This window comes from Dendronephthya gigantea, unplaced genomic scaffold, assembly GCF_004324835.1.
Source record: "Dendronephthya gigantea isolate DGI-Jeju-01 unplaced genomic scaffold, DenGig_1.0 000150F, whole genome shotgun sequence".
NCBI classification, from domain to species: domain Eukaryota; kingdom Metazoa; phylum Cnidaria; class Anthozoa; order Malacalcyonacea; family Nephtheidae; genus Dendronephthya; species Dendronephthya gigantea.
Window position 1 is genome coordinate 424365 of NW_021163160.1, and position 13626 is coordinate 437990.

Consider the following 13626-nt stretch of genomic DNA (forward strand, 5'->3'; position numbering starts at 1 on the left):
TTGTTTCAGTATGTTACCCTTTAAAAAACGTTAACCTTCTTTACCTTTTGACCTGTATCTCCCTTTGCTCCTCTGTCCCCCTTTTATGATTTGGGTTGAAAACAATATATTCAGTAACATTCACACATAATATTCCATGATGTTATACAAAAATTACCGTATAATTAAATCTGCACTGGAATAGAGAAAATTTCTGAGTAAAACTGGCATGCATGGCGCAAAACAAACATTGAATAGACCTTTGAGGTGCTTACGTCATGTCGTTCTCGAACAATGAATCGCAATGCAATCTGGGAAACAAGTGGGACAAAATTGTATACATAGAAAACTGTGTGACGTAAGCACTTCAGAAGGCTATTTTCAGTACATTTAAAATGAAATATGAAAAACAATGTTTTGTAAGATGTGCATGTGTAAAAATCAATCAATAAATTTGATCGTTTACGTATAATTATATTGCTAAATATGCAAGAAAATTAGGATAATGTGTGGTTTAAGGGTACGGTAACCGTTTATGACTTGTCATTGCATTCCGTTTTTTCCGTATGTTTTTTGTATTATAATAGTTGTTCTACCTGAAGTCCAAGTGGACCAGAGAAACCAATGGAACCCTATAATGTGATTAGAAGACATATTACTCGGTGATGTAAATGATACCGCAATATTATTCTTCTTGAAAAAGAATTATCCAATACCGTAATGGTTACTAGATGATTGTTAATATGAAACGATTTTTTGACCTCATCGCATGTTTACTAAGCTTACCTTTTCACCAGTCAAACCGTCCTTACCGTTAACACCTGGCACTCCCTGGAAATTAAGAGGAAAAAATAGGAAACTTTTCTTTCGCTATTTAGTCAAGTTTTTTAATTGAAAAACCAATTTGCTTTTCGCCCTAACAGAAATTTTATCCTCTACTTTTAATGTAAAAAATGTAAATGTAGGTAAAGCTAATAGTCTATATATATGATGGTTGTCCAATACTGTTGCACGCACACGGGTCGTTCGTTTCGTAAATTTTTTTATACGGATGGTAAAGTGGTTTAGGCATTTCTATTCGTTAGAAGTAAGCAACCATTCGTACTATTGGTATGGAATAGACTCTTAGTTTACGTTCCAAAAAATTAATAGACTATGTCGATTCGTAAACGCATTTTGTCGACTAGAACACGAGGCATGGAAACTAGCGTGTGTCTAAGGCGTAAGCAGCTGTATCCCCAAACAGACTGCATCCATTAATTTTGTAAATAGGGCAAGTTGTGTCTATAGGATAAGTCGATGAAGAGATTGTCGTTCCGTAACATTGGTATCGAATGGACTGTTCGTTTACGATCCGTAAACAGACTGTGTCGATTCGTAAATAGGGAAGACACCACCCAAAACTCTCATCAGGGGGATCATTCTCATGAATCATTTAATGCGCATTCCGCGTCCAGTCATTACAATATTAAGCAAAAACTGTTTAACAAAACAAACCGGTTCACCAGGATCTCCTTTCATTCCCTGAAAAAAAAACTGCATACATGAAGGTATTCACAAGGAAAATTTAGTTAGAATCGCGATCGTTTAAAATGACTTTTAAAAATCATGTATGAAACCTTTCGAGGGTCATTACGAACCATTCCTGGCAAATTTGAGTGCTATTGGCACATGCTTTGTTTACAAATCTGACGTTCGTTCACCTATCATAATTTGAAACTTTTTAATTCCAACTAAACTTTGAACCAATCATTTTTTAGCATAGGATTTTGCAAATAGAGCTTTTACAAACAGCTTTTTATTCATTTTATTGAACGTTAATCATATAAGTTATAAGCAATTTTTCTTAATTTTCGAGAGAAACTTCGGTATGCATACACAGTGGGAATCGCATTGGTAGATTTTAATGTAAAAATATCCTTTTTAAATCTAGAACCAATAGTGTTTTTTTAAGGTGTTTTGAACTTAAAATTAAGCTGTGTAATTTATTCTGCACACCCCTAGATCCGCCACTGTATATACAGGGTATCTCTCAAAAATATATCCCCTATTGAAATGAAGGTTTTGTTGGAATTTGAATACATTATTATAGCTAACGCACGTGTGTGTAAATAGTGTACATTTTAGATTCGCATTAGTTACATTGTGGCATTCAATTTAAGCCTTTCATTGGTTTATATATTTTTTATTCACATTTTTTAACAGAATAATAGAAGTATTTAGGAGAATGAAAGGAGTATTTAGGAGGTAATAGCTGTGTATTCAGGAGAATAATAGGTATATTATCAGGAGAATAATAGGAGTATTTAGGAGAGCAATAGGAGTATTTAGGAGGTAATAGGAGTATCTAGGAAGTAATAAGAGTATTAAGGAGAATAATAGGAGTATTTAAGAGAATAATAGGAAAATTTAGGAGTACAATAATAGTATTTAGGATTATTAAATATTTTGAATTTTAATTATCCTACCTGCATACCATTGTATCCCGGTGTACCTCTTCCTCCAGGAGGTCCGCGGGGACCCTGAAATAAATGCATTGCTTGTATCTACAGGGTGTCCCAAAAAACCGAAAACTATTGAAATCACTCATTGTTAAAATTTGAATGCCGTGTTCACGAATTTCAGCCCGTGGGGATTTAATGCAACTTATAAAATGCTTTGTGTTGCTAGAGAAAGGGGGCATGTCGAAGGTCATGGTTTTTGAGATGCACATTTGAATATTGTTATCTATATTTGTAAATTGTAAATATTGTTAATAAATATCATTTTTGCGAACAAGCAAATTTGACTGCATCATATGCATGCATAAAAATGCTTATGGCAACCCCGATTTATACACTTGTGGGCCCAACAGAGTGCTTAGGCATTCAAACTCTAACAATGGCATTGTTATGGGTGATTTCAATAGTTTTAGGACACCCTGTATAGTTATTGCATTGTGACTTATCGCAATTAATCGCGCCACAAAACAATACCTAATTAAATAAAAAGGGTGGTTGGATAAGCAATATCGCATTGCAGCGTATTTATTATTCTGCCAAACACCAGAAACACACACCTATTGAATAAAAAGCCCCAAATTTTCATCAGTAAGACGGTTTTGATAACATTGACACGCAGCAGCTGGATCATTGTCCTAGCTGAACAAACACTGCCAGAATGATTACTAGTGTGAGCGAGCTGAGGAGAAACCTAACTCGCTATTTTTAAAAATCAAACGCCTTAGTTGAATATTTTCTCAGGCTGGGTGGCTGTCGCTGAATAAAAACCACGACAAAACTTGCCATGATTTTAAAATTTCTCTTTGGTAGTCATCACGTAATACGCTGGAGTCGCTCGACAAATCGGAGACCAGAGTCCAGAAGTTTCAACGATCATCTTGGCAGCTTGATGGTTGCAAAATTTTACCTTCCCTCGATTGCTTATGTACCCGGTTATGTCACAAGTATTTATTAAATTCCTCTCTATTTCCTATCGTGAACCCCAAAATTGTTTATTTCCTCTTTCGCGTACCTTAAAGAATACCATTCCAGCATAGCCTTTTGGGCCTTGCTCACCCTAAGTGAATATGGTAAAGTCATACATATAAATCAAAGAAAATGCACCTCGTAACTTAACGAGTCGCCTTGAAAGACAAAGCTTATTTCACGTACCTTTGCTCCTGGCACACCAGGTTCACCATCGTGTCCATACAATAGTTTAAGTGTCTGTTAGAAACAAGAATGTAGCTTAAAAACAACATTTATTTTCTTTAAAATCTCATATTTTATTAGTGAACATGCACAATTCAACGAGAAAGAACGAGTAGCCTCTTCAGTTTAACCGAGCGACTCAGTTGTCTGCACTCGTTTAAACTCGCGTGGCTATACTAGATGAGACCTTAAATATGAATTTTCAACCAGCATTAGACGAATGTGATCATTTTATTCCGTTCCAAGCCGATTAGCATAAACAATTCACTGACAAGGAACTGAAATAAGACTTCAAATCCAGACGATTTGTCTACGGAAAAGTTAAACAATTGTACGTGTTGTTTTGAAAACACTTAAACCGTATGAATGTATATAGGGATGAATCCCCAAAGAAAACACAGCATAATTACGGCATGGCTATTCAATTTATTTGTAAAAGGTCGAGCCAAACAAAAATTGCATGATTAAACATGTGAATAATTATACAGGGTGTCCCAAAAAAACCGAAAACTATTGAAATCACTCATTGTTAAAATTTGAATGCCGTGTTCACGAATTTCAGCCCGTGGGGATTTAATGAAACTTATAAAATGCTAAATGCTTTGTGTTGCTAGAGAAAGGGGAATATGTCGAAGGTCGTGGTCCTTGAGATGCACATTTAAATATTGTTATCCATATTTGTAAATTGTAAATATTTTTAATAAATATCATTTTTGCGTACAAGCAAATTTTACTGCATCATATGCATGCATAAAAATGCGTATAGTAAACATTTATACACCTGTGGGTCCCAACAGAGTGCTTAGGCATTCAAACTCTAACAATTGCATTGTTATGGGTGATTTCAATAGTTTTAATAGAAACCCTAATTAAACATCAAATGTGTAATGGTTGAACGTCATTTCGAGATTATTTTGACTCTCCAAAAATTAAGATCTTTATAATTATGTATTTATAAATGTGTACAAGCACACATTATAAATGTGTTTGGCACAAATGTGTTTTGTTTTATATTAACATAACACTTATTAATATAACTGTATAGTCGTTCGTTCTCGTTGAATTGTGTATGTTCACTATTAAGAAACTGAAATTTAACAATATTATTATAATAAAAATTTTCAGTGAGATATCCATATATTGTGACCGCTTTCCAGATGAGAACTTTTAAAACTTTCGTTCGCACAATAAAATCTGAGATTAGATTACTCTGGGGAGAACTAGATTTTTAGGAGGATTATCTGTAGTTTTTCCTGCACGACAAAGCCAATAAAATTTATATGCATAAAATTCCTGCTTTAGCAAAATTAATTTTAAATTTCATGTTTTTGTTTGTACATGCATAACATTTCAATATCTTTCATATTTATCTAACGACTGCATCAGCCTCGTACCCAGGGTCTTTTTTCCGTGCTCAGACTCTGGCGTCACCCACAGCATTTCTGTCAGTTATGGTTTCATATTCCATTTGCGTGAAAATTAACTTGTTTTTTGGGGAAGCGATTTTGATCAACAAAACTGTTTTGGGGAAGCAATTAAAGCAATTACGATCAACAATACTGTTTTGCATGTTGAAGCAATTAAAGCAATAATTACGATCAAAAACACTGTTTTACTTGGGGAAGCGATTAAGGTAACTAAGATCAACAATACTGTTTTGCATAGGGAAGCAATTAAAGCAATTACGATCAACAATACTGTTTTGCATGTTGAAGCAATTAAAGCAATAATTACGATCAAAAACACTGTTTTATTTGGGGAAGCGATTAAGGTAACTAAGATCAACAATACTGTTTTGCATAGGGAAGCAATTAAAGCAATTACGATCAACAATACTGTTTTACTTTGGGAAGCAATTAAAGCAATTATGCGACAATATTACTGTTTTGGGAAGCGATTTCCACCAGGAACACTGCCTTTTGGAAAAGCGGCTTCGACCAGAGTTAGGTTACAGGTATTTGAATTTCATTTAAACGCGCTTAAAATGATAGTTTCAATACTACAGCGAAGGAACTCTAGTGTTCTTTTTGGTATACCGGTAATTATAAATACGAAAGCCATTTTACAGGCTCCTTAAATAATCGTTACGCTAATTTCAAAATTTAAAACAATTAATATGTGCGCAATGCACACGTAATGGTAGTATGCAAAATTCAACTTAATGACTTTGTGAACACATAGAACTGGTCAAATTTAAATCTGTTTTCAACCTATGACCACATAAACCAGACAAAATTAACTAGTGATATTGACATTAGCATGACAACTGACCAGAAACTGTGAGGTGAAACGAAAATATTAACAATTGATTTGTTAGCATATATATTACATGCAATAAATGATTTAGCTCAGGAAAATTTCTGAAGGTAAGATTTCTTACTCCATTCCTTGAGCCCCCAAAATAATAACACCGATACCACTTTAATTTTTGACTGTCAGCCGTTCGCTTATTTTCAAAAATGTTTGAGAAAAAATGCATAAAAACAGCAAATTGGAACTTCATACGCAGGTTTAACACAAACGAGCTTTGATAAAGTGGCGCTATATACTTAAAGAAGTGCACGTATTATTTATACTCACATCAGATCTTTGTGCACAAATCGTTTTCTGATCAGTCGTGTTGACACTGTTTCGTGACTCAGCAATGTCGTTGGTTATCGACAATAACAGAAGAAAGAAAACAATTTCATTCATAATTATCTCAGTCTAGAACACAACAGTATCGTCGAGATGGGCTGAAATTGTTAAGGTGAACACAGTGAGGCGTTTAGGTTAAATATATTGTAGGTGCAAGAAGACCCTGGTGACCCAGTGTCCGGCGATGACAGCGTGAACGCATTCAAAAATTAGACAGGAATAAGACAGGAAGTTTTTTGGGTAAATTATAATCGTCTACTGTAATCGATCATGGTGATTGATTAATGTTAGTAATATGACCGCGGTCGTGGATTCATAGTTAAAGCGAGGTACATAAATATTTGATGGTTCATCGATCACCTATCTCTATGGATCCACGCTGCTTTTCAAAACTCATAAGCGCGTATAAGTATAGTATACGATGCAAAGGTTATACATGCGGTGCAAGAAAAAATTCAGTGCGCGATCGGTATACTTTTGCCAAATTGTTTATATTGCTTCCTCGAGCCTCGATCCTCGTTAACGATTGAGAAAGTGCGTTCCAGTTTTCAACGACAGAAAAGCTTCCCCTTTTTCATAGCCATTCAGGCTTGTGTTGATAACGCGCCTAATAAGATTTATTACCCCCTGTTGTACCTTAATTGATATCATGCCAACACCCGTATCCGGAAAAATGGTTTTTAACAGACTTACCTATCGCCAACAGATACTCAGCTGGAGTGCAAAACAAAAGAGTTTAAACGAATTTATGCTGAATACATAGTAATAATGTTTCCGTCCGCCATGAAGCTTGCAGTACAGTTTCTTTTGTTCGCAATAGCATTTAAAGAACATGTATCAGAAAATATATCAAAAGACAGCGTGGTCTGTGTTAATGAGGATGAGGTTTGTATAAATAAACAGCTATTGTATAGTATAACACAAGACGCAACTGAAGCCAGTTTTGAAATGACGTTTACTTTCTGCATGTGCTAGATTAGGTAGGTTTGCGAAATAACCGGGTTAAATTTAAATACAGCAGATATGTTTTGCAGGACACAAAATGGGTTTAAATTGATTTTAATCTTAAGTAGATTCTGATGACCCCCGATTCTAATCACGAAATGAAGTTTTGTATAAGACTTGAAGCCATATTGTGCATTCGGAATAAAAATAGCATATTTTACATGTAACAGCTGCGACGGCATTCTCTGAAAAAAAAAACTTTGTCATTATATATTAATATTAATCCAGCAAAATGCTTTTATTACGTGCAGTTAAACTTTGTTTTATTTATGAATGCAGATGTTAAACGCTTTAAAAGGAAGAGATGGTCCAGCGGGGCCGCCTGGATTAAAGGTATGTTGACTAATTTATTACCAGAGTGTATCACCCGGATCGGAGGTGATATTGTCTAATTCTGTATCAGCGATGCCGGCGAACGAGTCCGGTGACTTGTCGCACCATCTCGGAGGTATCCGACCGCTTACGTTCGTAATCTAAACTTGTTTTTTCGATGGTTAGTGGGTCATCGTCGCTTATATTGCTTTGAAGGAGGAAATCAGCATTTCGCATTTGTGTTACATTTCATAGGGTAATCGAGGTGAGCCTGGTGATCATGTTATCCCAACTCAAGTAAGTCGTTTTAAGAGTTTAGCTGCATGACTTTAGCTGATTATATAATTAGGGCTGATTTCAAGGAACATTATACCCATGAGATATTTTAGGCATCTTCTGTCATATTGCAGCTGCTATGCGGGTAATTTGAATTTCAAAGGGATCAGTTTTTTTTACTCACCCTTTATAGCTTGTTGTTCATACATTATGTCGAACTTCGAAGGACGACTTTAAATATTTTTAGGGTAATGAAGGGTGGCCGGGTGTAGATGGCGAACCAGGGCGTAAAGGAAGAAAGGTAGGAAGTAATTGAACCAAAATGTCAAACCAAAATACAGTTGGGATAAAATTTACCTTAGGTTTAATTAAAAAATCAACTTATGAATATGAATCATAAATCCCAAGGGTATATGTGCGGAACAAACACATTGCATGTACGGCTACGTCATACAGTATGATATAGTTGCATGTCCTCCAAATGCATTCTTGCTCCTTTCTGTAGTCTAAAAAATGATATTTGAGCAGTTATCGGTTCAGATGTCCGACAAAGCAATATATGAAGAAAGAATTTTGTTTGCAAAAGCATCAATACATCATATCTCACCTGTAGTGTTCTTTATTGGTCTTTGTTTCTATGTATGTGCTGAAGGAAAGCGAGAGTCGAAATTTTACATTAATCATATTTCAAGGACGATTTTACTGCGGACTCGAAACTTATACTGGCAACAATGATAAATGCTGGACACAGGTTAATATTCATTTTTAACCTGATTTTTTGATAAACTTGATTTCAGGGGAACCGTGGAGAACCTGGAATCACTGTGAGTTATATGATCTCAGTAGTTTGTACTGTATTTCCAGAAAATTTTCAGAAACTTTATTTATTAAGAATGAGAGGCACCGCTTATAATTAATTTTTTATAACGTTTTCAGCATATAGACTCTGAATAAAATTTAATTATCTTGCATTTATATTACACAAAAGGTCATCGCATAGTTAAGAACAAATAATATACACTTAATGTATGCTCCCGAGGGAAATAATGAGTTTTGTTTTCCCAAGAGTTGGAATGGTGAGTTTTGTTTTCCGAAGAGTCTGAATGTTTTCCCGAGACGAAATCGAGAGAAACATTGCAACTCGATGGAAAACCAAAACTCACTATTTCCTGAGGTGGTGTACATTAAGTGCTTTGTTGTATTGGAACAAAAACATACATGTCACACTACAATTTCATTTAAAAAAACACTTTCTTGTGACAATATGCGGGCAACCATTTTTCATGTGACTCGAATGAACCAATCACATTTAAATTACAGAGCACCTATATAAGTAGTAGTTCGTGTTTCGATATATATCGCATTGCAGGGAGCTCCAGGCCTTGATGGCATCAACAACAAAAAGCGAGGTATGAAGGTAATATGTTTTTAAAAGTTGATAATCAATAAACATTAATAATATCCGATTGCCTGTTGCACGAAGCGTCAATATTGTGAAAAGCTGAGCTAATCGTAACTTTTTATATGATGTTATTTATTTTCGATATAGAAACTATAACTCAAAATAGACATGTTTCTTAATTGTCCGTTTCCTTCTAAAGTTTACATCCAGGTGCCAGTGCAACGTGCAGGCCCTCCAAAATCACGCGTGCGGTCAACCACGACAAATCATGATAATAATTAATTTCTACAAATATCTCAACCGTGTTCGTGAACAAATATGGCCATTTTATTCGTGACATAGCGAGTAACCAGCCCGTATTTCGATTAAACACACTCTGGAATAGATCCACTAATCCATTAATCAGAATGAAAACAAATACTCTACAAGCTATAATTTGAATGGTATATATGCGCATTTATATTACCGTGGTGAAGTCCCCTGATTAATACAACTATTGCATGCATGCCGGCATATTCATTTTTTCCATTTCATTGCAATGCACTGAAAGCCTTTTTAAGCTTAAAAAATCATTTTGCGTGTTCTCCTATGATGAATAATTATAATAATATATTATACAGGGTGAGCAAGGAACCAGCGGAGAGTTTGGAGAGCAGGTAAACATCGTTGAATTTTAAATTTTCACTGTAATTGTAATATTTCAGCAACACTTTTGTCCTGAACAAAGTGTAGCCCGGACCCTTTCTGGCCCTAGGGTAATTACCCCGTCAGTAACCTCGTCCTCTCGACACAACTAAACTAAACTGTGATTACATCATCTGTCCATTACAAAAGATGCAATATCCGAGCTATATATGGCTTAAAATCAATCCGTATTGTTTTTCAGTATATTGTTTTGTATAATTGTCTATTATAGTCTAAATTACGGTGCATACGTGTGTACTTAGTTCTCCAGTCGTTTTATTTCTGAGGAAATTACAATATCAGTTACAATTAACCGGCTCTTCTTTATTTAGGGTGATCCTGGACATGTAGGAACCAACGGCCAGAGGGTAAATTCACAGAATAGACATTATACCAAAAGTCTCACTCTCTGCATTTGGCGTCCGAAATATTTTTAGAGCATTGCGTATAAAGATGCACGCGCTTCTGAAAACATATAAAGATGCATGCGCGTCGATACGACACACAAATGCACGTTGGAGGAATAAAATCCATTTCAATAACATACAGCGATGTGAATAGCATGGGTTCATTGCTTACAGTATATATAAAGTATTTCACAATTCACACAGTTTTTCCTATACTTGATCGGAATGTTTTTTTAAAATTAAATTCAAAAATTACCCATTACGTTCTAGAATCCACATAGCCTGCATGCTCACAAATAGAACACGTCGCAATTTTTAGGCCCGTGATTTTTGCTAAGATATTCAATACGATTTTCCTCTTTTGGTAAATTTGAACATGTAGTTAGTTTTGATGTATAACAATCGCAACTAACTCACTCGTTCACATCGATCAACAGAAGAAAACCGCATTTAATCGAAACAAAAATTATGGATATGTGATATGGAGGTAAAGTTAATGCGAAATGTACAAGTACAAGCGATATCATTAGTACTTAAACTTAAACTTAAGATTAAACTTTCATTAGTCTGGCCTCATTGCTGCGCATGATACTACCAAGCATAAGTATTCTGCATTTTCTTCTGTTCAATGACCGACTATTCATGTGATTTAGTTGATATTTATGTTTGCAATATTGCTATTCATATTGGTAGGGTGAGCGTGGATCACCTGGAGAAACAGGCCCCAAGGTGAAATCTTTTGAAACATTTATTCTAGCATGGAAAACTGGAAAAACCTTTCTTTACGAACTTTTTTATAAAGCTCGCAAAATTACTTTGAAATTTAGTAGTGAACTAGAGAAGTTGTTTGCGTTTTACTTTTTTCTTTATTTACTCTCGAAATTCGAAATGACAACCAGTATATAGCATGTTCATCATCGACTTTCAAGATAAAGACTTGCGTATAACCTTATCACTATGGTTATATTTACCTGCTGTCATATGAATATCCTCGATATATAATTGCCATAACTATTTTCGTAGTCAATGAATTTAAGCAGTCGAAAAAGCTAAAATCGGGAAAATTTTCACGATTGGCCTAAAATAAGACCACCGAAAAATTGTCCTTTAAAACCAATATAGAATTGCACATGTCTGCAAAGTAATGTCTTTGAGTTGGCACATATAGATCATAGCTATAAGATGAATACAGTTTCGATATCTGACATTCTACATCCTTCCCACTCCAATATAGATAAAAGAAGAGGTCTTAAAGTCTTTATTGAATGACTACTATGTTTTGGAAAACGCTTACTTTGACGATCTCTATCACGTAACATCACGTGATTTGACTGATGGTAGATCAGATACTGGCGGTTGGGGAAGCGAGACAGCGAAAACTGGGAACTATATTCAAGCAAACTATTTCCATCCTGTCTACGCCACCTCGGTTACGTTAGCCGGAGGATTTGTACCGTCTTGGGGCCATGAAATCAGAGAAGATTATGGTTATATGGATTTGGAATATTTTTCGGATGAACAAAAATGGGAAAAGGTAAATGAGTTGTTCTAAGGGATATAGCAATCGATTGCTCAATACGTTGATGTGCATAACACAGATGCAGAACATAACAGAAATATACTGGGAGCTCCATAAGTAGCTAGCTTGCGTTTTGAGCCCTCTATATCTGAAAATCGTTATTGAGAAAATGAAATTCATAAACTAAAACCCAAAAATGTTACATGATCAACCTTGATCTCATAGGGCATTCGCTCGCGGAGTGGTATTATAATTATATCAACCCCCATACACAAAACATAATACAAAACATATACAAAAACATATACATGTATCCTTTTTCTAGATTGCTAAAATCAAGACTCCATTTGGAAACAGAACGGTCACTCGCCATTTTTCTGCACCAGTCACAGCTAAGTACTGGCGCTTGATCTCAACAGAGAATAAGTGGATCGGAACAACTGAGTTCGCCTTGAAACCTCTAGTGAAACCATCTGGAGTTTAAACTTTCAAAGTGGCTGGACTTTTTCTCTATATAGATATATGCTTTAAATATTGAATTGAATATGAATTAAATTTTTGTATTTAGCAACTATATCTAGTTAACATATATGCATACTATATGCATTGCACTGATTAATTGTCAAATAATTATAATGTCTGTTATTATGCATTTTGTGTGTATTGTTTTTCTTCATTGGTCAGAAAGCACCGGTTAATTCTCATATCTCAATATTTTGTATTTATATATTGTATATTTACGTAATAATTTAGACCTCGGTCAATGTTATTCGGCTCAGCTTCACTTGGACAGAAAACATTGACTTTGGCCTGAATAATTCTTGACCTAATAATTGTTTATTTTTTAAAGTATTAGAAATGAGTATCAAGTGATTAATTTGGAGAGAACAAATTAATAATGGGGGTTTTAGAACGCGTCAGATCACAGATTTTCATCAGCCTCGTTCCCAGGCGCTTTTAATAAAATAAATATAGGAACACTACAGGCTTTACACAGGTCAATTAGGTTGGATTTTCGTGCTTTTTCCCAAAATTTGCATTTAAAGACGCAACGAACGCTTCTTAGCCTCGTTAGAGCTGCTCCCAAACAGAGACTCGGCAGTTTTTAACATCATATACCACATTAAATTCCCTGGAGTAACAAAAAATTATACAAAACTCTTTATCCAAGCATTCATTAACTCGAGAGAGTGAAGCCGCGTTGTTGTCCTGGGGTCTGTTAAGCTTGTTGAGCCCGTTGACTTAAACAGTGGATAAGTCAAAATAAACATCTCTGTTCTATTCGGAGTGACTGCATGAGCTTGATTATTATATGAACTGAATATGTAGACCAGTTGTATATAAATAGAATTTTTGTATTAAGGGTTTAAGGTTAAAAACATGTTGTTCGATTGTTGAATGCATTCTATTCAGTTGAACTAATAACCACCGTTATACAAATGGGCGAAACGGCCCCTGTATATATGCTGAATTGACGATTGGATTACTAGTACATTAGGATGCATGCCTTGTAATTTAGTCTAGAAAAAAGGGAAGAAATTTTCCTTCAAATGGCTCAACCCGCCGTAAAAAAATGTTATCAGATATGTACTAAAAACATCCTCTTTTTTGGATATCCTGCTTTGTTGACGCCAATGATAAATTCGAATCACCAATATTAGGTTGCATACACTGATGGATTTGTGTTTATCTTAATTAATTTATATCATTGTC

General features: G+C 35.0%; 2 protein-coding genes across 5 annotated transcripts in view; one reads left to right on the top strand and one right to left on the bottom strand.

Moving 5' to 3' along the window:
* Positions 1–6512, bottom strand: part of LOC114537107 (collagen alpha-1(XVII) chain-like) — a 101930-nt gene extending 95418 nt beyond the window's left edge. Inside the window, exons 1-8 of one of the 2 annotated variants that reach the window (XM_028558243.1) lie at positions 6252–6512; positions 3633–3686; positions 3493–3537; positions 2448–2501; positions 1477–1503; positions 766–810; positions 576–611; positions 45–80 (exon numbers count right to left, since the gene is read on the bottom strand). In XM_028558243.1, coding sequence (XP_028414044.1) covers positions 45–80; positions 576–611; positions 766–810; positions 1477–1503; positions 2448–2501; positions 3493–3537; positions 3633–3686; positions 6252–6365 — 411 coding nt within the window. In that variant the 5' untranslated portion in view covers positions 6366–6512. The remainder of the gene's footprint in view (positions 1–44; positions 81–575; positions 612–765; positions 811–1476; positions 1504–2447; positions 2502–3492; positions 3538–3632; positions 3687–6251) is intronic. The other variant, XM_028558244.1, reaches the window with a different exon arrangement.
* LOC114537106 (collagen alpha-1(XX) chain-like) overlaps positions 1–12435 on the top strand; it is a 34354-nt gene extending 21919 nt beyond the window's left edge. Inside the window, exons 1-11 of one of the 3 annotated variants that reach the window (XM_028558241.1) lie at positions 7036–7193; positions 7593–7646; positions 7881–7922; positions 8149–8202; positions 8699–8725; positions 9271–9318; positions 9924–9959; positions 10320–10355; positions 11088–11123; positions 11629–11928; positions 12239–12435. In XM_028558241.1, the coding sequence (XP_028414042.1) occupies positions 7077–7193; positions 7593–7646; positions 7881–7922; positions 8149–8202; positions 8699–8725; positions 9271–9318; positions 9924–9959; positions 10320–10355; positions 11088–11123; positions 11629–11928; positions 12239–12397 (909 nt within the window). In that variant the 5' untranslated portion in view covers positions 7036–7076 and the 3' untranslated portion in view covers positions 12398–12435. Of the gene's footprint in view, positions 1–7035; positions 7194–7592; positions 7647–7880; positions 7923–8148; positions 8203–8698; positions 8726–9270; positions 9319–9923; positions 9960–10319; positions 10356–11087; positions 11124–11628; positions 11929–12238 lie in introns of those variants that run through there. The other 2 variants (XM_028558242.1, XM_028558240.1) reach the window with 2 other exon arrangements.
* The last annotated feature ends 1191 nt before the right edge of the window (positions 12436–13626 follow it).